Here is a 26576-nt window from a genome sequence, read left to right as displayed (position 1 = left end):
ATTCATGATTTGTTAATGATCTTATCCTGGAACGAAAATGGGTTTCCTCTTCCTGTTCTCACGGTTCTCGATGATCATCTTGCTAGTCTGGATCGAGCCCTGACATTTCCTCCCTCTCCCTCAGGACTCGGCATCAAGTCCGTCCAGAGGCCATACCGGTAACGGCTCTGTGTTTGTGAACGAGGCCGCGTTAGCCAGTACCAGCGTCAACAACCGCCATGTGCACCACAGAAGAAATGATGCTAGCACACACAATTGTCTCAACTCCCTGCTGGCCCAATCCAACGGCAGACAGCCTTCTGGAGCTAAGACTCCCCACGGCCAACACTCAGACTCCCAGGGATGGATGATGGGGACTGGATACCTCTACAGCCCTGCAGGAAGGCATGGTAAGAATTACCACAAAGTTCAGTTTCAAAGTTAGAAAGAGAAGACACAAATGCAAATCCATCTTGGGCCTCATATGTTTTTTAAACTTTTCCAGTCACTTACTTGCTACTATATTAATTTCCAAACAGATCAAAAACTAATGAAGTAATTGGACTGTATGATACACTGAATTTTATTTGCATTCACATTTTGGCTTTCAGTGGTTCTAATTGAGATATACTGATGGTCTCGATTTGGTTTTAGTTTCATGGGATTAATCCCGTGCGTCTCTTTTCTGTACACTGGTGTACTTAGTCTCCTCTGTCAGTTCAATTCAATTTCATTTATATAGCAAAAAATCACAACAGTCACTGTTATATTCAAAGCTAAAGATACTGCAATAGTGGGGAGAAAACCACACGATTCAGACAACCTTCTATGAGCAAATAGTTCGCAACAGTGGGAAGGAAAAACACTTGGTGCCTCACAGGAAGCCCCCAGCAGCCTAGACCTATTGCAGCACAACAAATGGAAAGTGCAGGGTCAACCAACCTTAGCTATAAGCTTTTTAGAAAGGAAAGTTTAAAGGCTTGTCTTAAAATTAGACAGGTTGCCTATCACCTGAATCCAAACTGGGAGCTGCTTCCACAGAAAAGGGGCCTGAAAGCTGAAGGCTCTCCCTCCCATTCTATTTCTTAAATATCCTAGGAACCACAAGTAAGCCTTTAGTCTGGGAGCAAAGGGGATATGGTACTATGAAGCCTTTAAGATAAGATGGGACCTTCCTCTTTGAGGAAGACCTAATGATACTGAGCCCTCAGCTGGCCTCCATCTGAGTCTCTGGTACACTTGTAACAGTGCTGGTTTCAGAGCTTTTGTTTTGCTCAAACAGACCTCTCAAAGTTGAGGCTGGGATATATTTTGACAATTCTCTCAAAAGAGGATCGTATTTTTTATAGCACCAAATAGCTCAATTTCTTATTTCCATTTCTACTACATGTAATAAGAACATGCATTTTAGCACAGTGCTACACATTGCATTTACCTCATGTATTTGAACAGTAGCGTACTGTGTTATCACCCTGTCAACATAAATTAGAAATCTGCGCCCTGTGAGAATGTCAACAAACCTTCTGCTTGCACTGGTTTCACCCATGCATGCGAGAGCCTACTGTACACACAAACACGCCGCGCTCTCAAGGCCGTATCCACGGTGAGGCCTTGCCTGTCCTCCCACCACCTCCACCTGCAGCAGTATCGAGTCCCCCAAACTCCACCCCATCCCACAATGCTTGAGCCTGCCAAAGGAAAAAGAAAATCAATGCTTTCTCTATCTATCGAGTGGCCGGGGAGACAACAGCGTGTGAATCACAGTCTGCAGGCGATGGCTGACTGATTGGGGCATCGATCTGAAAGAAATCTTTGCAAAACTCATTACAGCATGGCTTGTCATCGCATCAGGTGAAAAGGGGGCGGCGTGAGCGTGCGGGGGGTGGGGAGGAATGAGAGATGCAGTCACAGATTAATCAGGTTGCGCTCTGGAGGTGTCGGCTACAATCCCATGTTTGCCCGTCTCCATTTCTAATCCATTCATCAGCGTGCTCGCCCCGATGCTCTCAGCAGGCGGGGAAAATTACAGTTTACATTCGGCCTGTCTCCCTGGGCCCTCGTAAAAACCGGGTCAGCGCAGCCTAATGTGGTGTTCCCGCTATTGTTTACCAGCTTACAGCAGGCAGCACAATCTCTTTGCCATTGATCAGCTTATTAACCTTTCCTCATTATTGAGCACACGCAATGCCCCAGTGAAACCTGAGTCACTTGTTAACAAGCCCGGGGTGGATGTCTGCCTGCAGTCTACAGTGCAGGGTGTGCTCCAGCTGATGTGTAACCACAAGGCTCTTCAGTGGGTCCCTTGAGGGTCTTCTCAACAGTTAATAAAAGGCCAAATCGCCACACATGTTATTGTGTCTTAGGTGCAGTCTTATATTTTAAGAGCTCTCGTACGATCTCATTCTGGGTCACAAGCTGCCTGGTATGTGGAGGAACCTGGTATCTCCATTCTTCTTTTTTTCGTGTGAAAAGAAAAGGAATCTCTTTCAGATGCAAATGATCCATTGTGCTGTCAGTCACATGGATCAAAATATGATCTCTCTTCTCATCCTCACCTGTGCATGTGACTATTTCTTCTTGTGCACACGACACACACACACACACCTTTTTTAATTCAGTGGATTTCCATAATTCGTTCTGGTTCAGTGTAATCTTGGAGAACCAGTTGGATGGAATTTTTTACGCTGACGCTTCATCTGATGAGTCGTATCAGGTTTTTGTTGTTCACCTTTTTACACAAAAGACGAGAGCTCTGTGAGGAGGTTGAGGAAGAAAAGAAAGGTGAAGCCGCTTCACTTTACGGCACGCTGACGAATTCAAACCCTGTGCAAAGTGCTGCAGGAGGCAAAAAACCCTGCTTTGTGACTTTATGCTCAAGCATCGCAGTGCACAGTAGCTTTTGAATAGATCATTTTTCTGTGAGTCTGCCACACACTTAGAAAACAGTGGACATAACACAATACAAATAATAATGCAACACATAACTTAGGAATGTTTTTTTTTCTTGCAAAGGTGCAAACTTAATAAAACCTCCCTTCATCAGTACATTTTACTGCTTCCTTTATAACACTGGTTGGGTACAATTTATTTGTGGAAAGGTGTCCAAGTGTTGTGTATCGGGCATTAAAAATTCCTTGGCATTCAATAAAAAAGCTTCTTTGTACACTGTGAGCCTATATAACACAACGATCACGGCACATTATTCATTCATCATTAGTTCCCTAATAAACGGTATCGTTTTTTTGACACCAGCGTGTTGTTGTCAGTCCAAGTGCTCACAAAACTAAAAGACTGAAATAAAAAGAATGAATTGAGTTGTCTCTGCTTAAGGCCAGCAGCTCCAGGCTGGTTAGATTTAACTAGCTTAACGCAGCCACTTCTTCAATCAAACCCATCGAGCCCATCTACAGAGAGCCCGTTCGCTTCCTTTTATTTCATTGTGCTGAAGCCAGCTAAAGTTAATCTGAGCCCTAATTCTGTTTAAGTTTGCTTTTATTTATTGTCAGAATTTAAATGAAAAAGTAACATTCTATTGTTTTTGTTTTTTTGCTCGTTTTTTATACATAGAACATGATATCCCCTACAGAAAGCTAGAAATCTGTGAATGCTTCAGTCACACGGGGAAAACAGTAGTTGGAGACATATATTCAAAGCAACTGCAACAATATGGCAATAGAACAACAAGCTATGCTTGATGGAGTCAGTCTGCAGTTAGTCTGCTATGAGTGTGCAACCAAATTGGGTCAGGTTGGCAATTAAATGAAATCTCTTTTTGATAATATGTCGATTATGTGTGAAAAATTTCTTGAAAACTGCAGTTTATCTGTTGTCTTCTGCACAAAAAATCATATTAACAACTGGTCACTTTGAGGTTACTTTATTTGTATTTGTAGGTAGATTTGATCTGCAGACGTCAGTCATCCATCCTCACATGCACACTCTTAATACAACAGACAACCGAAAAGCATTCAGCAAAATTCAGAGTCCAACCAGAACCTCGTAGATTTCAATCAGGAATTCAGAATTGCCTCCACCAATAACGACGTATTTGCTGCAGGACATTGATTAAACTGTAAAATCATAGACATACTTGATTTTATATACGAATGTAACCAGAATACAACCTGTTAGTAATCAAGTCAAGTCCACTATTGTGTTGGCAGTCTGCCTGCATTTATGATTTGAACGGCAACCTTCAGCAACCTGTCTGCAGTCAGTCTGAGTTGGATGGTGATTGTTTGGGATGCAAGTACCCGCAATCAGTTTCCGAAAGCAACAAAGTTCGTTGCAATTCTCAGTCAACCATCGACTTTTCGTAGACACAAGGAGGTCAGCGTGCTGTTTTTACTCTAGTGTGACTGAGCCATAATTGGTCAATAAAGGATTTATTACAGCACATACTCTCTTGGTCGTGGCTGCTTCCAAACAATAATTATGCCAGACATTGGGAGCATCGTTAAATTAAAAATAAAACGGTGACAATCACCGGGTGGCTGGTGTTAGAAAATCATTGCTGATTTGAATTTGATCAGGAACTTGGGAGAGTGCGAGCTCTTCCCTGTTTGTAAATCATCTGGTTAAACTGTCAGCACCAATTTTGCATTTGGTTTATGTATGCAAATCAAAAAAAATACATACACTTCAAAAAATAGACTCATCTCTTGTTGTGCTGCATTTTATTTCATGCTGTGAACTAAAATGCGATGCTAAGTTGTTAAAGTGGATACTTCTCTTTTGTACACTACTTTCTGCAGAGCGAGCACTTGTTTCTGTAGTGTTTGAATTTTGACGAGTCAAACATCAGGAATTTTGGGCTTTCTGACCATTACGAGTACACCAACTCTTAAAGTACTTCATGTATCCATAGTTGATAATGTGAACACACTTCTGCACTCAAAATAGTGAGTTTAAGTATGACACACAGCAGTAGTGTAGTATTTACCTTTCACTGCTGTAGACAGAAAATAAAACAACCCTGTGCCACGCTTTAACAGCCTTGTGTTTATTGCAATTTAAATATTTAACAGCATGCATGTCACATTCAATCTTAATATTTCATGGATGAAACTCAAAGAAAGAGATTTGGTATTTTTATCTTTACATCTCATCTAGTGGAGGCCTGGCCTGTGTGTTGGCTAACAGAGCTACTCTGACAGACTCTTATATAATTAATCAAACAGACACTTTCCTACAGGGACACAATGAGGCAATTTATAGTTCACGCCATCTGTTACCATGACAGCACACCTGCCCTAATGCTAGACAACACACGGAGGGAAAAAAGAATGCAAGCGTAGCAGAGACAAGTGATAGTTACCACCTACAAAAGCATAGCCTCTTTAAGAGCTAATTGCATCTGAATAATAATGATACTAATCCCTGAAAAAGATTATGAGAACAGCAACTACAGGCTGGTCAGGGTTATAGTATTTTGCTGTGAGAGTACTTCAGCATAACCATATGCTTGCCAACTCGTAGGTGTTAGCAGTTTCATTTGTCATTTCTGGTCCCTTGTCTCCTCCTCTCTTTTTGTCCGCCATCGCTTGCGAGGAGGCTGATGTCATCGAAGCCTGACAATTGATCGTGTTGAGAAAGCTGCTGATAAAAGTGACACGCCTGAGCTGAGGGGGTGTGATGCATAGCTTGAAATTCTCTTCTTTCCCCATTTTCAGACACGGTGCAGGAGGGAGCAGCAGGCTCAGCAGCGCCTAATCTGTATGCTGTTAGTGATTACATAAGTGGGCTAAGCAATTAGACCGAGCTCATTAAACACGTGGCTACGTGTCCCATACTGTCGGATACTTGATCAGTGGTGAATAAATAATGTCTCATTGTTCAATTTCAGTAATTGTATTTCTCCTACAAATGGTGTGTTTTTTTGTGCCCACTCAGATCACAGCTACAATGGGGAGACCTGGTCACTAACAGCAAGTGGAACTGACCCGTATCCGGTGCGCCCGCATCCCGGTGACCCTCAGCTGGTTTCCCTGGAGACCGACAGTGGAGGGGAGGAGGGCAGGGAGGAAACTATTGTGTACCTATGAACGTTGGTGCATTTCAAACTCTAAAAAAACACTCGGTGAAAGACATTCACGATCAGCATCAGTACTGGACTGTGCCGCCTTAAGAAAGCATTTCTGTTTTTTTACATTTGTTTTTCGGCATGCTTGTTTTCTACCATTGAAAGGTTATTTTGGTCTTTTTTTGTAAACAGTTTCTGGCAACATTGAGAGAGAAACAGACTCTGTCTCACTTGTCATGCACCTTAGCTCAAAACACCACTGAGTGTTCAGTGTTCCTTGTTTTCTGTCTTCTTCTTCTGTGTCTGTGTGTCTGTGTATATATCTGGCCATATATTGACTGTCAAATCCCCTGCAGCCCTTTTCCCCTTCTCTGCTTTTTACCGTCTCTCCCTTTTCTCAGGTCCTGCATATCTCACCCCTCCAGCGCTATATTTATTATTGTTCCCACTGAGTGAGAGAAAAGCATATACTCCATATCAGTGAAACATCAGCCTGGATCTCTCAGGTGGGCGATTGTTTTCCCTTGGAGTAAACTGTCCCTGTTTCATTCATCAGACAGGTCCTGTTTATTTACCAGCTAAAGAGCAATGGGGAGCACAGATCATTAGAAATGAGAGATGAGAGCCGACAACATCAGTCCCACGTTTTGCAGTCTTGCCGTCTCATTTATTTCCTTTTATCTGAAGCATGTTTTTCTTGTTTAAAAAATAAGCCCAGTTATGGTCTTAGTGGGGATGTTGCAGCTGGGCTAATCTGTCAGTTTTATCAGGGAGTAGAAATGAGAAATAAGCTTTCGAGCACTTGAGTATTATTTCCTGCAATACACAAAAGCACACTCGCTCAAACCGCCTTAAGTCCTGAAGTCAAAATTTAGCCTGGCTCTTTGGATTGTCCAACTGTCCATCAGAAATGAAATGAAATGTCCTAAAAGCTGTTGGATATATTTCCATAACATTTTCTAAAGACATTTGTGATCCTGCTTGACACTTGGCTGGAACGTCTTGACAAATATTGGTGGGATTGTCATGACCTTTGGTACAAACGTTAATGATCTCCATAAGAAAAAATGTCACCGTAATTGAGCCTTTAGCATTTCGTCTAGTGTCATGTTCAGGTCAAACATTTAAAAGTGGCAACAGACTTCAGCACCCGCTGTCACACCCATCACATCATCTAACTGGGGAGATCAACCACTCACTAATGGCTCAGTCACACTAGAGTAAAGAAACTGCTCTAGTAAAAATAAAATTGCATCCTACTTGTGACTAAAGTGATAATTGGATTGATTTCTTTCTTTTTTTTGTGTGCATTCAGCGACTAATTGGAAGTAGTTAGCTTGACCAACTGGTGCAACACCTTCAACCTCTGGGTGACGACTTTTTATTGCAAGAAGATTGCACAGGTCACCTGGTAAGGCATACCTGTCTCCAAACAGTCACAAGCTTGGATTGAAATCACTCAGACACATTTGTCAAGGGTTGCAAATAACTGGCACCTAATTTATAAACACAGACATATTGCCAACAAATTGGAATCAGTCTGAGTCAGTCTGTGCCAATAAGTGAAATTGGTCTTGTCTTTTGCAATATGTACTCGAACTGGTTGCCAACTGGTTGTAGTCTAGTTATATGTCTACATAAAAGCAAGGTTGATTTTAAGTGCCTGTGTCCTTTTCAGTGAAATTGCTGTCATGTAATAACTACTACATTCCTGTTTTAAATCTATGGCTGCACTCTGAATGTAAGTAGCTAATGTTCATTGCACATATTCGAATAATTTCAGTCATGCAACTACGTCCAACCACAGTTATTCCTTGCCTGATTAGTGCATTGTAATGGGGAAAGTGCTTACTGCTTTTTAGTCCAGATTTAGTACCAGTGGCAGGAAGAACTGCATAGTTACAGTGATATTTTTTGGCAGCAAGCCTAAACACTGTCATTTCATAGCCATTACAATGTGCTTCTTTCATAAAACCAAATGTCCCTTTAATTTTGCAAATGCTACAGTTTTGAACAGTTCCTGTAAACAAAATGACCTTACAGGTCTCTCTTTGTACTTAGTGCTGATTTAGTAATATTAGTGTGCTAAGACCCTAAACTAAGACTGAGGAACCATTGAACTACAGTGCTTAAAGTTCAGCATCATAAATATGTTTGCTCAGTTTAGCTGTCTTTCTTTGCTTGCTTCATAGGGTGAAAAATGTCCTAATATAAATATCCTCCCAAGTGCCCAGAACAATAAGAAGTTGCCTTATTGATGCTCTTGTGCTCTGTGCTGAACTATTACAATGCAGCTAGCATTTACATATTGCTTCTCCTGACGATTTTTTATTTTTTTTGTATCAAATGTGCCAATGCTTTAGGTGTCTCCTAGTGTTTGTACAGGCACTATAACATGAATCTTGTTTGATTTCTGTTGTAGTGTAATCAGACCACAAGGCAGTGGAGTATTTTGAAGTTTTGACTTAATACCATGTACATAACTTATGTGCTTTTATTTATTAATTAAAAAAAGTCATGTGTTACTGTGCGGTGTGAAGGGTTCTATTGCACAAAGACGTGAACGTGTGTAACCAAGTCTATTTTCTTGTTTTGAGCTCATGTGTTGTACATTCTTGACTTTACTGATAAAATTGCATTTAAAAAGAATTTCCCGCGGTGCTTTGTTTTTCTTGAGGTTTGTTTGATGGGGCTACATGATAGGGTTTATTACACTGAAACAGCAAAATAGCTGAATCATAAACAGAGAGCTCAGCATGGGTGACAATAACACTTCAGTTTTTATGTCCTTGGTCTCCTTGTGCAGTGTCTCCAACAGTGTAAACAGATGTGTGATTGAGCTTCCCGTTCAGCTGCCAGCAGTGACAGGTGGCAGACCAGGTGCGTGAATGTCAATGATTTCCTATGTGAGCGCACTGCTGAATTGCAATCATAAAATCCGCTCCAGTATCAGATGAATGCAATATGTTGTTTTGCAACAAACCATACGTTTCTTGGGCATTTCATTATTTGTTATTTTCAAATACGGATTCCTGCGAACCAAAATTGATCTTTTCACGAGAGGCCAAAAACAAAAACAGAGCTTCCAGGTTTTTTCCTGACAATAAAAGTAATGTATTTCATGTGCTCCACCTGTGTCTCTGCGTTTGTTTGTCGTGGTTTAAGAAGAGCAGATGTCTGTGATAGCAACAGGGTCCCGGCTCTGCCCCCAATTTGCATCTTATTATTTCACAGACTATTGCATATTTTGTAAACGCCCACTTCATTCCATGTCAGCTGCACGCCCCGGTCTTTTTTCTGGTTTAGTACATTTTGCATTTAATAAGTATGATTTTTTGTTTGTTTGTTTAAAGACCTGCAGTGTAATTCATCACTTTTTGGACTCAGAGTTAGGGTTGCATGTGGTAGCCTAGGTGATCAAACTGGGCTTAGTAAAAGAATTATTAATATTATGATTAATATTATTAAGATTTTTTACAACTATTATGATTATTACTAGCAGTGCTGTATTAGCAGTGATAGCTGTGACTGCACAGTGGTAGCTGTACATGGTGTAAAAAGTAACAGCTGTATAAAAATATGTATTTAAAAATGACAAAGGAGGAGTAATGATATACAAATGATGAATTAAGCGCCCACTAATACTTTATTAATGCTTAATAGCATGAAAGTATTATAAAGTGTCACCCTTTCAACATATTGCTGCAGGTCAGACACTTTAGCGGTCACATTATATTAATAATAAGAGCTTTTAATTGGAAATGTAGAAATTTGGAAATCAGTACTTGACCTTAAAGGAATAAACAGCCATTACCTGTGGCCTGTACGCTGATCATGGTGTTTTGGACATAGCTAGCAAAGATTCCCCTCTCTCTGCCATCTTCTATGATTATCTTTAACCCTCTATTAATGGTGTAGAACCATTATTAAAATTCTTAAAATTGAACCCCTGCAGTGAGTGTTAAATATAAATGCGTGTATATGAATGTGCAAATGTGACGTTGGATTTATGTGCATAAATATGGCGTACATTCATGACCCTTTCCTCGATCGTGCAGTTTTTATGTGTAAATGCACAGAAAGGAGTTAAGGAGCAAACATGCATACTGCACGTACTTCACAATCATTATGGCAATGATATATAGAGTCTATAAATATATTTAAGTATATTTAGCAGAAAGTAATTTTTCTGCTAGTAATGTCATTGATCATAGAGCTTGATTGTTTATTTTTTCCTTTGTGTGTGAATATATATATACTTCAGTCCTATAAAACACTAAATGTTTTAAGACCAAAACAGTTCTGACATTCTGAATACTCTGATCTGCGCTCTTATAAACCCTCGAGGCCTTTCAGGTCATCTGGGAACTGCTTCTCCTTCAACTTTTGAAATAAAATATAGTGATGACGCCTTTAGCTTCTCTGTGGTACAGATCTGAAACAAGCTGCTGAGAGATCTGAGCTTTTTCAAATGTTAACTGCTGCAAAATTGATGGTTTTCTATTTACCACTGCTTTATTAAATTAGGGGCTACTTTGACACTGAGACTGTACGATAACTTTGTGCCTTTTGGGTAAAACACTATTAGCATTTTTTTTTTAAATCATTTAAAAAGAATTCATTTTAGTCAGACCTTATCAAGGATCCATTGTATGTATTACCTTTGCTTTAAAATTGAGATTACGCCCATTTCCCTCAGGCCTTCTGGAGCTTTCAGTGGAATAGGGTGTACCTTACCTCATCAGTTTTGAAGGAAAACCAAACAGCTGTTTGAAAAGGAATCTTTTGTGTTTTTGTCTAGGACAAAGGTGTCTGACAAAGGTGTGGGAAGAGAAAGAAACAGCCTTTTATGATATTGCAAGCTTTTGTATGCATGTCATAGAGGTGCCTGTGTGTGTGCGTGTATATGTGACAGGTGTCATTGTTCGCACAGCCGCATATGTTTTTACTGTTATATATAAACAAGCACTAGAATACAGTACATAAGAGCTTTAGTTAAAAAGGAACTTACAGACAGGGTCAGTTCACTTCAACAGACCTGGTTGGTTGGTCGTCTTTGTTCTTTGTTACACATTCTGAGCAAGTTCTTGTTTTTGTGCTGTTGTTCTGAGCTATTTCCTTTGATTTTATTGGGCTATATCTGTCTATCTACATTTGGGAAACATGGGTTGGGGTAAATGTGTATGTTATAAGGGTTAAATAGGCAGGTGCATGAGTTAGGGGGTGTGTTGGTGTAAAGGTTTGAAGTAAGAGGCAGTGAATAAGTTCGGGGGTGGGGTTGTAAGTTTTAAGAGAAATGATGGCCTTGTGGAGCTAACTCATATTCTCCTTCATTTCTTCCTGTTAACGCCTTGTGTGAACTCCACCTTTTTATTGTTTTACCTCTTCTCTTTCATTCTTCTTGATGTTAATTTTCCTCCTGCTCTTCTGCTTTATTTTTCTCCTGTTCCATTTGAACTTTTGGCTCCTTTAAACTAGATGCAAGTGAAGGGTGGTATCATTTATCTTCTTCTAAGCTCCACTAAGGTGTGAGGCAGACTGCCCAATTTTTTACATGCTTATAAATAATTGTCAAGCTCTTCAGGTGGTCCTTTCCATAATGATTTGAAGTCCTGTGAAAACTATGAATACACTGAAATCATCTGCACTGTTGTAGATCTCAATATGGATCAGGAATTCGGAATGTTTCCAGCACGTTGTTCAACGTACGTCACAAAGAGTTAAACAGTTCTGAACTATTAGAAAAGTAACTGAGTGTAAAGTTGTGTTTTCGCCCTTAAACTTGCCACAGAAATTCCCGGCTCAGCGAGGTCAAAAACTGGAATGTTCTTGCTGTGATGTGACCATGCAGAGGATCTACAGTGTGGTGCATGTTTGGAACTGCGGAATCAGGAGGCGCTTGACAGAGAAATACGCTCTAACTCGAGCTATAGCAGTAGGATGTCAATCAACCATCTAGATTTTTCCAGTTCAGCTGAAAGTTCCCCGATATCATCACAAACATTTTTCATTTGCGGCTACCTGAGGAGTGGAGCAAAAAGTGTCACAATTTAAAGCATAAACACACTCGAGCTGAAAGTAATAGCTCTTTAGCATTTCATCCGTTTAGCTTTTCTTTGTCTGGGATCAGTAATTAAAGCTTGTTCCTTATTACGGCACGAGGCTTCTGTCCCTTCTTCCCTAGTTGTTTTTAATGACCTCTGTGGAAGGTGACCAATAACACCGACGGAAAAACCGATAAAGGGGAAACATATTATCGCTGAGTCATCTGGCAGATCAAACCACACGTTGCTACAGGCTCTCCCAAGAGGAGGTGTAATGATTTCTGTAGGCACACAGAATAAAGCTGCTCAGTCCAAATATAAATAACAGCTATTAAAGCTTATCCCAGTGAGTGATGCTTTTATGAGAAACCTGCACAATATACAACATATATACAGGTTATTAGATTTCTCTTAGGGGTGAATTATAGTTACAGGATAGACTCAGTATATATACAGACTGTTCAAAACCATACCCAGAGAGGGAAATCTACAGCTATAATGACCATAACAACGTGATTCATGTTTGTTTGACTTTCAGCACTTTTCAGTGTTTTCTGCTCTCTCTTTTTTACTGTATTTGGTGCAAGCAAACATTTCCGTTCAGATTTGCTTATGACACGCCTTTGCAGCATTTGCAAAAAGTTGCTTCTTTTGAAGAGACATTTTTAACTGACACATCCTCTGATCTTTATGTCTGACCCCCGTTTTAATTGGTCTCACTCATCACGTCCCTTTAAAATCATGATCATCTCCTCCAGCTGTGTCAAAGCCAAGTGCGATGCTGTTTAACCCAAAATAAGTGCTAATTACAACACTTGCACACTGTGCAGCTTCAGTGTCATTGCCACGGGTCTGAGCTTCAAAGCAAAGGCAGGTCAGGTACGGCACTCTTTTACAAAATGTTCTTTTCTAGCTAAGATTATCACTGTTAATAACATACAGTACAATTATCAGACACTTTCTAGTGCTGGGTTGAACCCCTCTTTACCTCAATTCTTCTTGACATGTTTTCAAAAGCCTGCCAGAAACATTCCTCAGAGAGTTTGGTTCATACAGACATGATCACACAGTTGCTGCAGATTTATCAGCTGCACAATCATATTGAGTAAGGTGAACTCATTGTAATGTTAAAGAAACCAATGTGAGATGATCTAAGCTTTGTAAAATAGAGCACTATCCTCATGGAGGCAGCCATCAGCAGATGGACACACCGTGGCCATAAAAAGATAGACATGGTCAGCGTCAGTATTCAGGTAGGCTGCGGCAGTTAAAATATGCTCATTTCATGCTAAGAAATGATTCTCTGCAATATTACACCAGTAACACAAGCGTGAACCATTGATACCAGGCAGGAAGGATCCACGCTTTCATGTTTACACCAGTTCTGACCCTACCATTTGAATGCTGTAGCAGCGATCGAGAGTCATCAGGCCAGATGTTTTTCCAGTTTTCTGTTGACCAACTTTGATAAGCCTGTGCAAGTTTTAACCACCGTTTTCTGTTCTTAGCTGACAGGAGTGGCACTCGGTTCGGTGTTCAGTGATTTGCGCTCTTCAGGATACCTCAGTTATAACAAGTGATTACTTAAATGCCTGTTAATCTTTCGTTGTTAGTCTGTCCATTATCATCTGACCTTTGACATCAGCAAAGAGAGAGAGAACTGATGCTCACTGGACATGTTCTGTAAACTGTGGGGATGATTGTGTGGCAAAATCCTAGCAGATCAACAGTTTCTTAAATACTCAGACCAGCCCTTCTATGGCGATATTTTTGTGCCACTATTCTGAGCGCACGTAAAAAAGGTTTGCAGGTGCAAGTGTTGCATTTTGAGGAAAAATTTATTTTGAGCGAAGAAAAGCTAAATTTGAGTGAACAAAATTCATTGCTGCGTGCAAAAAATGTATTTCAGTGTTTGCTATTATCCACACACACACACACACACACACACAATAGCCCCTCTCGCTCAGTTTTTGCATTTGTGCTCGCTCGCAATGTGTGGTTTTGAGGCACAAATATAACGGTGTACAGAAAGAGTTGAACACGCACGGGCAGAAATGTTGAGAGCACGAGCAACACATTGCGAGCGAGCGCAAATGCAAAAACTGAGCAGGAGGGGCTGCTATTGTGTGTGTGTGTGTGTGTGTGGATAACAGAGGTGGGTAGTAACGAGTTACATTTACTCGGTTACATTTATTTAAGTACGTTTTTGAAAAAAATGTACTTTTAAAGTACCATTTTTGCACGATACTTTTTACTTTTACTTGAGTACATTTGTGAAGAAGAAACGGTACTTTTACTCCGTTACATTTGCAAAATTCGACTCGTTACTTTTAAAAAAAATAATTAGTTTAACACATTAGATAACATGCCACCAGTGGGGTTTCCGGTAACTTTTTTACCAATCAGATGTGGCCATGCAGTCACATGACCAGTCTGAAACTGTGGCGGGCAGAGCCGCCCAAGCGTTTCAAAGTGGCGGACACACGGAAAGAAGAAACACATGAAAACATGGCAGAGCCAGTTGTCTACGCTAGAGCTGAAGAGGATGAACACCCTTGGCCTCATATAGCTACAAAGAATGTTTCGCTTAAAAGCAGTACAAAAGAACAGCTATGTCTTCAGCGTCGGTGTCTTCAGTGTGACCCAAAACAAATCAACTTTTCAGCGTGAAAAAACTCAGCTCGTGTAACCTGAGGAAATAATAATAATAATGAATAATAATAATAATAATGCATTTTATTTGAGAGTGCCTTTCAGAAACCCAAGGTCACCTTACAAAAAACTAAATTAATAAAAGGAACAGTAGTCATAAAATACATAAAATAAGTTAAAATTACAAAACAGAGCTTGACAACAGATAAAATCAGCATTAAAGCGAATAAGCCAGTTTAAACAGATGTGTTTTGAGCTGTGTCTTAAATACGGAAAGGGAGTCAATATTTCTTAGTGCAGGAGGAAGAGAGTTCCAGAGCCGAGGAGCAGAGCGACTGAAAGCTCTGTTCCCCATAGTGATAAGGTGTGAGGATGGAACAGTAAGATGAATAGCAGATGATGATCTGAAAAGGCAGGAAACAGTGGTGATATGGAGCACGTCACACAAATATGAAGGAGCAGATTTATGGATACACTTGTATGTAAGAAGTACGATTTTAAAATTTATCCTGTCTTCTACGGGCAACCAGTGAAGCTGCTGAAGAACTAGGGTAATATGAGCTCTTGACGGAGTGCAAGTTATGACCCGAGCTGCAGAATTTTGAAGAAGTTGGAGTTTATGAAGGGACCTTTTAGGGAGACCAAATAGGAGGGAATCCGATTGTTCAGTCTGACGTCACTAGCCGTGTCTGGGTCTAAACTCCGCTGCAGGTCCATATATCAAACGATCACTGTGGCATTACTGAGAGTTGAAAAACTGTCTAAAGTCTTTCATCTTTAATAAAATGATCAGCGTTCTGCTCTACCAGGTGTAACAATTGAGTTTAACATCCAGGCATCCATGAAAACGGAATTTATGACATTTAACGGAGTTAGAAGTTAGCAGGGAGTTAGCTCGCTAGCTTCTATCTAAATACAATATAGCATGTCCTGACTGCGGGGTTTTGGAAACAAATTAAAACGTACAGCTCTGCTATCACTTCCAGCATAAATGAAGACAGAAAACTAAACAGCAGTGACGTTTGTAGGGTTACTGAAGTTGGGCTAGCTGGTATATAATGATGTGCTACGTGACCGCTAGCGACACAGCTATGTTAGCATAATATAAACAAGCTAACTTTTTTTCCACTCGATAAAAGTTAACGTGAGTGTTCTCGGTGGTCAGGAACAAATGTAATCGCATGGCAGGATGCTGTAAAAGGACCAAACTTCAGCCAGGAGAACAACTGAGATAATCCATCCACAATACAAGGTTAGTCATTCATATACTGCTGCGTGGACTGGGCTGTAGTTACATCCTAAGGTTTTAAAAACTGAGCTTAAATAAATGATTAGTGGTAATAAAAGCCGAGGGAGGTCAACAGGGATCACTGACTGTTTTAGGAGCTTTTTGAGATCAAATAGAAGAAAATACATAACATTAAACATGTTAACAACACAAAAGCCATATTAAACGCAGACTACTTTAGGCCCGGAAGTAGGATTCGTCGCGTCATCACTGAACAACCGGATTGCAGTATGAGCAACCATTTCATATTCAAAGTCACGTACATCACCTTTCTTCCCCATTTTGATGCTCAGTTTGAACTTAAGTAGGGATATGTGCATGACTGCATTGAGCTGCTTTTCAGTCCTTTCAATTTTGTGTGAAACACAGGCGGATAAATAAGAGGTTTAGGGGGGAAAAAAACATCAAACAGCTCGTAAGAGTTACCTTCCAGGACTTCTATGTTTGTTTTATAAGCTGGAAAAAATACAAATATGTTGTTTCCCTTTGACGTAAATGCAGCATTAACAGGCTCTCCAGGACTGTTATCACGGGACTGCTTTGCAAAGTGCTTTGGGGCCTACATCAGAGTTTTTCCTGGCTCGGAAAAGGCCTTTGGGGGGGTCGAATATGCGCAGCTGGAAACATAAATGCTGTGCACAGTAGAGAAAATGAGCATGCGTTACCTCATTTGACAGAAGTCTGTGCTCATTCCTGCATTCTGGGCTACAAAAACTGTTTTAAAAGACATTTATATTTTATCAGAATATTGGGAGAAGACAGGAAGGGAATTCAATAAGGGTAACTGAAACCTCTTTTGTTTTTTATTATTTTTTTAATCAGTTTCTATTCTTTTTTGTGTCTATCCAAGCCCATCCCTGTACAGTACATCTGAATCTAGTTTCCCAGACTTATGGTTGAAGGCATCACAACAGATAAAGTTAAAATAAATTAAAACAGAAGAGAGGGACAAAACAGAAACTCATATGTCCTCATAGCAGAAAAGGCACGACTAAATGATTTTCTTATTTGCTAAAGGCAAAGAAATACTTTCTATTAATGGCTATCATGTATCAAAAAAGCATCTGAATTGATAACAATGCCTTCTAGTAGTGTTCAAATACCTCACACTGCCAGAGGGCGAGCACAAATCAATACAAGTATGATCTACGTGCGTCTATGTGCATTTCATGGCAGTTTTTTTCTACATTGATTTGGTAAAATGTCCACTTGTATAATAGTTTCCAGCTATACTGTATATTGCTTTTTTCAAATTGAGAGGAGAGGAATAACATAAAAATACTGCATCTAACATCTGCCACCAATTGGGTACTTTTCTGCTATGAATAGTGTATCATTTTTCATCGTGAGCTATTTCCATGAAAGTGTATTCACCGCCTGTCGCCCTGTCAGCGCTCTCATCTTTCTGTCATCAGTGTCATCAGTCGTTCCTGCAATAATGTTGGCACAACAGTATTAGTAAGGTGTGTGCATGCACGCATGTGTTTGTATGCAAGGGATGAAAATCGTTTTAACTGGATGTGTACGCGCTGCGGTCGTCGGCGATCTACGGCCCATATTGTTAATGCTCCTTTTAATTGCAGTCTTGGTGCTTATGCACAGGGTGGAGGTGAACCATCTCTTAGGCATACTAATACACATCAAAGGTTCATATCTGTCAGCACTTGAGGAGTGTCGGACACTCATGTGATGCTGTTCGTGAGAGCATGTGGATGAGCTGTTCACTGTGATCCTGCACCGTGACACTGAGGTAATCCCTCACAATAGGTTCACTCATTTGATCAACCCACCCACCAGGTTTTCAATGGGACCCTCATTTTGCTTCTTTGTCCTTTTAAATTATAGAGGACTGTCAAGTAGCCATGTGTCATGACGTTTAACAAGAGGTGGCGTAATTACTAGATAATAATGTATTACTAGGGTGTTGTGCAACCTATAGGATAGGTTACTGTCACGGAATGCTAACAGATGTAGTGTAATCCTAAAGCATTTACCACAAAGCATTCCCAACTTTGTATCGTCTGACCTTTATTTTTCTTTTGGAATTGTAAAACTGATGTACGAGTGATGTATGATCAAACTTACAATGAACAAATCAGAAAAGAACATTTTTTTTCTTTTATCAGGTACTATATTGATATCACATTACCTTCTTCTTCTTGCCATCACTTTTTGTAGTTTCAATGTTTGAATGTTAGGACAAAATTTTGGAATTACTTTTTTTTAGTTTTCATATATGATTCTAACCAGCTTGCAGCAGATCATAATAATATAATAACAGCAAGATATAATATAGATATGATTTTTCTCAAATCTGTTATTAACATAATACTAGAAAAATTAGCATTTCCTGCAAAAATGCTGTGTGAATGGTGTAAAGCTGAAGCTGTCTGCTGAAAATAGCTGAAGAAGCTGAAGTCAGTATTTTAAAAGTAGTTGAACTTGTAATCATTTTGCTCAACTTGGCAGAAATGGTAAAACACAGCATAAGTATTGTAATTCAGCATAAATGTTAATATTTAGCACAAACATAACAGTTTGAAAGAAGTGGTGTAACAGTATAACTTAATATACAGTAGTATAATAGTAGCAGAAATAGTATAATTTAGTAGAAAAGTAATAACTTAAGCAGAAATATTGGAAAAGCAAAATGGCCATCTGAAAAAAGCTGAAGTTTTCTCAAAACTACTTGCTTTTCAACTGTGAAAAATTGGCAGAAACCTTAGAAAAGGAAGAACAGCCAGCAGATACACAAAATTACAAATATGGACACATATGAACACACACATGCACACAGAGACTCACACAAACACACAGACATGGAGCACGGAGGGGCCTGTGTGGATCTATGCCAGTCAATGAGTCTGAACTCAATTTGAATCCACCAATCAGAGAGGCTGTGTACTTTTTCCCGCCCAAACAGCTGCACCTGCGGCAGCCGTTACACTCACACAGACAAAGGCTACGTCCACACGTACCCAGGGTATTTTTGAAAAATGAGATTTTTCTATATGTTTGCACCTTTCGTCCACACATAAACAACGTTTTCGGTCACTGAATTGATTTTTAAAAACCCCTGCCAGGGAGGATATTTTCGAAAACTCAGTTTTTGCATTTACGTGTGGACGAGGAAAACGGGGAAAACGCAGCGTGAAAGGTGTGCGCCTTTTTTGACGTCACACTGTGCGCCACATTATTGTTTCGGTGAAATGGATTTCTGCAATGGGGGACAAAATACTGTTACTACTCTCTGCAGTGTTTAAATGCTTACATATACACGCACAGTTACTGTCCCTCCACATATAGGGCTTTGGAGGGGCACGACCCCTCCCACCATGACAGTAAGCCAAACAAAGCACACAGAAGCGTCAGCTATGGTTGTACGTCGGTTGCAACGTTAGATCACACGATAGGGAAGGCAAGAAGCTGGAAAATGGGCTCTCTTTTCATTGTTTCCCCTCCTGGAGGCAACGGGAGGGATCTCATGTATCCGATATTACTAAACGAAGACCTTGGATTGCAGCGGTCAGATGAGCGGATATCAAGTTCTCTGCCATCCCCAATTTTTTGTTGGTTTGCTCGCGGCATTTTCTTTCCAGTGAGTTCTAAATAAATTCATATCTCTCTTAATAGGCTTTTAGTGTTGTTTTGAACGTGCACGCGCGAGAAGGGGGGGGCGCGAACATTTTTCTTGTAAAACAAAGGGGGGCCTAGCAAAAACAGTTTGGGAACCACTGCACAAGGGTAAGGCAAAAAACAGCAGATATTAAGAAAATATTCCATTTTTTTTTCATTTGAGATTCTTGAGTTTAGACATTTAAAATACATAAGTCCTCTCTTCCAGTGGTTTAAAGAATATGAGCTGCTAATATTCATTCAGATGTGTTCTAGCTCTAAATTTTCTTTTGCCATTAGACAGTTTTTCTTATGTACATTTTCAAGCTGTTCAGCTAGTTTCCAAGTTCTTCTGTGTGAATTTCAGTTCTGCGCATTGGCTGTCAGGTGAATATTTCGGTGTATTTCAGCCCATTAAACATGTTTTTCACCAGAGATTTCAGCAATTATAAAAATTCAACTCAAACTATTCAGCTATTAGCTTTCACACTGCATTTTCTACAGGAAATGCATTTTATATACCAGTTTCAGTTACTGTTGTTCATATGTTAACAGAATAAGTTCAAACTGTATTTAAAAAAATACAATCAATATGTTATGTTACTGCACTACACTTACTGGACTTGTGGAAGCATTTTGAGAACCATAAGACTCTTACAAATGTTTGAAAGAAAAAAAATTATTTAATATAGATGGGAGACTTGTGTAGAAATATGAATGAGTTTATAAAATTTGATTTCTGTCATGGCGTGTTGTCACAGGCAGGTTGTAGGACCCAAACACAGGACTCTTACATGGAATGAAACTTAAACCGGCAGCTTTTATTGCTGGAAAACATTTTCATTAGAGATAAACGTTACAAAAAACAAACCAAAACCTCAAGACTCAAGAAACTAAAAACTAAGAAACAAGAACTAGGAAAACATTTATATTTACATATTTACAGTTACTGGAACACCAATACTGGGTCGCAGACCCAGTATGGTGACAGTTTCAGTGTCAGTCAGTGTCTTTTGGTCTGCAACAACAGCAGAACAGACTTTTAAGTCTTTTGAAGAAGCCCTTTTTCTTCTTCTTCTTCTTATTGAGCTGAAGGTCTTTGGACTTCATACTGGTTTCAGGAAAAGGTTCCTCACAGGGAACATCAGGAACTGGCCCAATTTCCGAAAGAGATCCTTTGATCTCAAGATCTTCGACGTTAAGACTGGATTCAGACTCTGCAAAGGGTTCCTCACAGGGAACGTAAGCCACTGCCACACTTTCTGAAAGAGACCCTTTGATCGTAAGGTCTTCAGCCCTCAGACTAGATGAACTTTCAGCAAGAAGTTCCTTACCGGGAAGATCAGGTTTCTGGCACACTTTCTGAAAGAGGTCCTTCGCTCTTAAGGTCTTGAGAACTCCGACTGGATGCCCTTTCAGCAAGAAGTTCCTCACAAAGAACTTCAGGCACTGGAACACTTTCTGAAAAAGATCCTTCGGCTAGTGGAACATCTGCCATTGAAAGACCGTCAGAGGAGCATTCTTCATTTGTGTTCTTCACATCAGGAAGAGTTGAAGGGGGCTCAAACATTTCAGATATCTGGATCATTGCTACATCAGCAATGGTCTTCAGCAACACTGGTGCAAAGTTTGCAATTTTGATCGACAGAATTTCTTGAGGAAATTTGTGTCTGATCTCCGTCAGGATGCTGTCGACCATATTGTCTCGGATGGAGCGGGTAAAGATGGCCTGTGTTTCAATCGCCGTGAGGCTCTTGGAGACATGATCCAAAGTGGCCTTGGTGACACTCGTGGATAGGATGCTTAGAGTCTGGGAGGCCATGTTTAGGATGCGGACGTGGAGGAAGCTCCCAGAAGCCCTGGAGAACTACCTCGATCACTACCTCCTGCACGGTGAGCATTTTGGTGTTACGCTGTTCCTGCTGCTTCTTTTTCAGGACTTCAATGTAGTCCTTTCACCATGCTGAGGAGTTTAGGTGTTCTGTAGAAAAACATTATAAGAATTATCTTTTAAACATATTCAAAGCATCACTTAAATATTGAAACACTGTAGCTGGACTGTTAACCCTATAATGCCCTTTGTATCATACTTACATCACTTGTATCATACTTTGTATCATATATACATGAGTTTCTGAGACCTCAATCTCATCAACATGATCAATACTTGCCATAATTTCAAAATGTTAGGGACAAAACTCTTTTTTTGTCTAAAGTTAACATTGTTGTTAACAAAAAGTTGCCAAAAACAGCCGATGTATCAAATGCTATATAAAAAAATATAATAAATACATAATAAAAGTATATCATACACAACATGACATAGCAAAAAACAAATTTGTGGATTTTGTTTAAAGGGTTAATAAACATCTCAGTTCCAAAAAATCAGAATTTTCTGGTTATTTTTTGATGGGTTGGGTCTTACAGGGTTAATAACTGTATATTACGTGTGACTGTATATATGTGTAAGTATTGTGATAAGACGTACGTGAAGAATGCCACAAAAATGCAGCAGCACATTGCAAAGTGCAAAAAAATTCCTCAAGACCCAATACATGCAGCAGCCAGGAGTTCCACTCAAGGGGAAAATGAATCTGTTTCAGCTGTATCAGAGTCAGATACCCACTCATCAGCTCCTGGTCCCTCTGGCATCAGATGATTCTTTGATTTTATGGATGACACTAGCCAGAAAAACGCAGATGAGTGTTTCGCTCATGCAATCTATGCAACTGGCTCACCCCTGATGCTGACATCCAATGTGTACTGGAAGAGATTTTTGAATATTCTCCGACCAGCATACATTCCCCCAACCAGACATGCATTGTCTACTCATCTACTGGATGAAGAGTTCAGTCGAGTTCAAGCAAAGGTGAAACAGACCATTGACCAAGCTGACTGTATTTCAGTCATCTCTGATGGATGGTCCAATATCAGGGGACAAGGAATTATTAACTACATAATCACCACTCCTCAGCCTGTGTTCTACAAGAGTGTAGACACAAAGGAAAACAGACACACAGGCCAATACATTGCAGATGAGCTAAAAGTGATCATCAATGACCTTGGACCAGATAAGGTTTTTGCACTGGTCACTGACAACGCAGCCAACATGAAGGTTGCCTGGGCACATGTGGAGGAGACCTACCCTCATATAACTACTATTGGCTGTGCTGCCCATACACTAAATCTTCTCCTAAAAGACATAATGGCACTAAAAACAATGGACACTCTGAATAAGAGAGCGAAGCAAGTTCTGAAATATGTTAAAGGCAAACAAGTAACTTCCGCTACATTTCTGTCAAAGCAAAAGGAAAAGAACGAGTACTACACTGAAGCTTCCCAGCATAACGCGATGGGGTGGTGTTGTTATCATGTTTGACAGCCTTCTGGAGGGAAAGGAGTCTCTGCAAGAGATGGCCATATCCCAGTCTGTAGGCATCGACAGTGACATCAAGAAGGTCATCTTGGATGATGTGTTCTGGGAAAGAGTATCTAGCAGTCAGAAAATCCTCAAACCTATTGCAGCAGCAATAGCGAAGATAGAGGGGGATGGTGCCATCTTGTCAGATGTCCAGTGCCTTTTTGCAGAACTCAAAGAAGAAATCCAGACAATTCTGCCCACTTCCCTACTACTGAAAGCAGAGGAAACGGCTGTGGTCAAGTCATTGTAACAGCGGAGGGAGTTCTGCATGAAGCCAGTACATGCAGCAGCATACATGCTGGACCCCAAATATGACAATGGCATACTTTCTGGGGAAGAGATCAACGGTGCCTATGCGGTCATTACAGCCATGTCTGACCACCTGGGTCTCGATAAAGGCAAAGTTCTAGGCAGTTTGGCAAAGTATCGAACAAAGCAAGGCCTTTGGAAAGGGGATGGAATATGGCAGTCATGCCAGCACATATCTGCAGCCACCTGGTAGAAGGGACTATGTGAATCTGAGGCCCTTGCACCTGTAGCCTCCATCCTCCTCCAAATCCCACCATCATCAGCCGCCTCCGAGCGCAACTGGTCACTGTTTGGGAACACCCACACAAAGGTTCGCAAAAGGCTCACAAATGTGAGAGTGGAAAAGCTGGTCGGCATTCGGGCAAACCTACGGCTCTTTGAGCCTGGCACAGAGCCATCCTCAACAAGGCTGGAAAGTGACACTGAGGAAGACTCAGAGTTGGATGCTGAGGAAGTGGACATGTTGTTGGGTGATGATGAGGTCCAGGAAGAGTCCATTGACTGAGCAAAAATGAGAAAAGAGGATTGCTTGAAGGAAGATTTGCATGTTTAATGGGACGTTTTGTAGGATAAGTGGCAATTTTCATTTAACCTTTTGAATGGGACTTTGTGGAGATTTTTGGACAGGGGGCATTTTTGAATGAGCGGGGTTAGGGGATGGTAATATTGAACTCAACATTTCTGTTTTTATTCATCCATGAAACAAGTTATTGAAACATGTTCTATTCTACTGTACTTACTAATAAATCTGTTGAAATATCTGTTGAAAACATTTTGCATGGAGGTTTTTGTATGATTTCTGTTTATATTTATGCTTGGAAATAATATATTCCCAGTTAGTTCTCCTAAATTCCCATTAATTTCCATAATTCCCATTATTTCCATGGAAAGTTTCCAATATGGAATATTTCCAAAATTCCCAAGCTTAACTTACCATGGAAATTTACCGGAAACTTTTCGGAAAATTACCGGAAATTTTCCGCCCCTTTGCAACCCTAGTAGCAAACAATGAAAGTTTCTGTCCCTCCTTGTTTTTTTCTAATTCTTTATACCTCTCAGGTGCAACAAAGAATAGCTCAGCAATTGGAGCAGTTGCCACAATCGTGTTCCAGTCCACTCCCAGATGTTTAAAGGCAGCAGACATGGTGCCTCCTTGTTTGAACAGCCTCAAAATCTTGTTATACTGGGTGACCACTTGCTTAGGATTCTGGACTACAATTGAGAGAACATAATCATTAATGTAATGTAATAGTGTAGTAACGTAACACACCGCATGAAAAATCAAACTGTTGAGTTAATCACTTTACCTCTTGTTCTTTGGTTTTGGTCATGTTTCTTTGACTTCCTGTGCTTTTTTGCTTTGCCCTTCTTCCTCTTCTTCCTGTCTTTATCTGATAAAGTTGTGCTCATGGAGGAGTCAGAACTCTCACCAAAAGACCCATCAGAGGACAGTGAAGATATGCTCAATACCTTACTGGAATCCTGGACAGAACTTGTGGGTTCCTTTGAGAGAGCTAGTAAAACAGTTAAAAAGACAACACAGACAAAATTACTCAACAATTCAATTCAATTTTATTTATATAGCGCCAAATCACAACAAAAGTCGCCTCAAGGCGCTTCATAGATACAGAGAAAAACCCAACAATCATATGACCCCCTATGAGCAAGCACTTTGGCGACAGTGGGAAGGAAAAACTCCCTTTTAACAGGAAGAAACCTCCGGCAGAACCAGGCTCAGGGAGGAGCGGCCATCTGCTGCGACCGGTTGGGGTGAGACAAGGAAGACAGGATAAAAGACATGCTGTGGAAGAGAGACAGAGGTTAATAACAGATATGATTCAATGCAGAGAGGTCTATTAATACATAGTGAGTGAGAAAGGTGACTAGAAAGGAAAAACTCAATGCATCATGGGAATCCCCCAGCAGCCTACGTCTATTGCAGCATAACTAAGGGAGGATTCAGGGTCACCTGATCCAGCCCTAACTATATGCTTTAGCAAAAAGGAAAGTTTTAAGCCTAATCTTAAAAGTAGAGATAGTGTCTGTCTCCCGAATCCAAACTGGAAGTTGGTTCCACAGAAGAGGGGCCTGAAAACTGAAGGCTCTCCCTCCCATTCTACTTTTAAATACTCTAGGAACAACAAGTAGGCCTGCAGAGCAAGAGCGAAGTGCTCTAATAGGGTGATATGGTACTACAAGGTCATAAGAATGCTTATGTAAGTGCTCAAGCAAAGGAAGCATGTGACAAGCTATGTAATGTTTTTAAGAGTGGACTTACATGCTGCTAATTGCTCCTTTAGATAGTCTTTTTCTTTGGTGAGCTCATCAATCTTATCCTTTTGCCACTCTAGCCTCATCTTACAGATCTCCAACTCTTGTGATTTTCTTCTGTCTGCCAGCTGTGCAGCTGGGGCAAAACTGTCACACCTAGAGAAAATTAAAAACAAAATGAGACTTGGCCATAAATAAAATTAATAAAACAAATACAATAATAATAATAATGTACACTTTGTAGACTTTAAATAAAAGAAAAAGCATTAAAGTGATTGATAAATAGCCTACAATGGTAACATTATAAACTATATTAAGTTATGTATTTAGAAACTGGCCAATTTGACTATAATTATATATTAACGTATTTCAAACATAGTACATTAGATTGTACAATGTAGAGCATTTATTGTGAATTTATATTGCATGCAGCAAAATAGCTAAAGAAGGACTGACAAACTAAATTACAGAAAGCACAATTGTAAGTTACAGCCCAGAGTAACAAAGGCGATAATCCTCATTTAATACTTGAGCCAAGCCACAAGAAACGACTAATAAAATAAACTGAACAGTGTTTTTGCTGATATCTAAAGCTTAAATGTAGCTAAAAGTTAAGCTAAGCTAATCACCCTATAGCAGCTAGCAAAAAGCTACCTGCTAATAGGCGGTGGGTGTTAGCAATGAAATAAGCTAATACAATGAGGTAAAAAAAAAATACTCACCACTGGTAACACCAACATCCATCTTGTCCACGTTATTATTCCCCCTTTTTGCCCGGGTTCGCATGCCGATAGATCGGTTTGGGCTTTCGTATAGGGCTTTGGAGCGTGATGTCACGGGAGGTGGGCCACGCCCCCTTTCGCCATGACAGTAGGCCAGACACAGGATACAGCTTCAGCTATGGTTCGTATGTGTCGTGTTGAGATCTCACGATCGTGAAGGCAAGAAACTGGATAACGGGCTCTCTTTTCATCG

The 26576-nt window shown here is 40.2% G+C and overlaps 2 protein-coding genes across 6 annotated transcripts in view; one reads left to right on the top strand and one right to left on the bottom strand.

Annotated features, from left to right (window-relative positions):
* arhgef28a (Rho guanine nucleotide exchange factor (GEF) 28a) overlaps positions 1–8650 on the top strand; it is a 57190-nt gene extending 48540 nt beyond the window's left edge. For all 5 annotated transcript variants that reach the window (XM_040007250.1, XM_040007251.1, XM_040007248.1 and 2 more), the window contains 2 exons: positions 125–389; positions 5872–8650. In XM_040007250.1, the coding sequence (XP_039863184.1) occupies positions 125–389; positions 5872–6023 (417 nt within the window). In that variant the 3' untranslated portion in view covers positions 6024–8650. The remainder of the gene's footprint in view (positions 1–124; positions 390–5871) is intronic.
* An 11818-nt stretch (positions 8651–20468) lies between these two features.
* Positions 20469–24948, bottom strand: LOC120718759 (coiled-coil domain-containing protein 106-like). The gene is made up of 3 exons (XM_040007447.1): positions 24638–24948; positions 24383–24542; positions 20469–21581 (listed from the first exon to the last, which is right to left on the bottom strand). The coding sequence occupies exons 1-3, from the start codon at positions 24738–24740 to the stop codon at positions 21542–21544; spliced, it is 303 nt and encodes a 100-aa protein (XP_039863381.1). The 5' UTR covers positions 24741–24948; the 3' UTR covers positions 20469–21541.
* Positions 24949–26576: the final 1628 nt, after the last annotated feature.

The sequence above is a fragment of the Simochromis diagramma genome, unplaced genomic scaffold (genome assembly GCF_900408965.1).
Source record: "Simochromis diagramma unplaced genomic scaffold, fSimDia1.1 OVJJ01000682.1, whole genome shotgun sequence".
Taxonomy (NCBI): domain Eukaryota; kingdom Metazoa; phylum Chordata; class Actinopteri; order Cichliformes; family Cichlidae; genus Simochromis; species Simochromis diagramma.
Note: the sequence above shows the minus strand (reverse complement) of the source record. Positions and strands in the feature narration are given on the sequence as shown.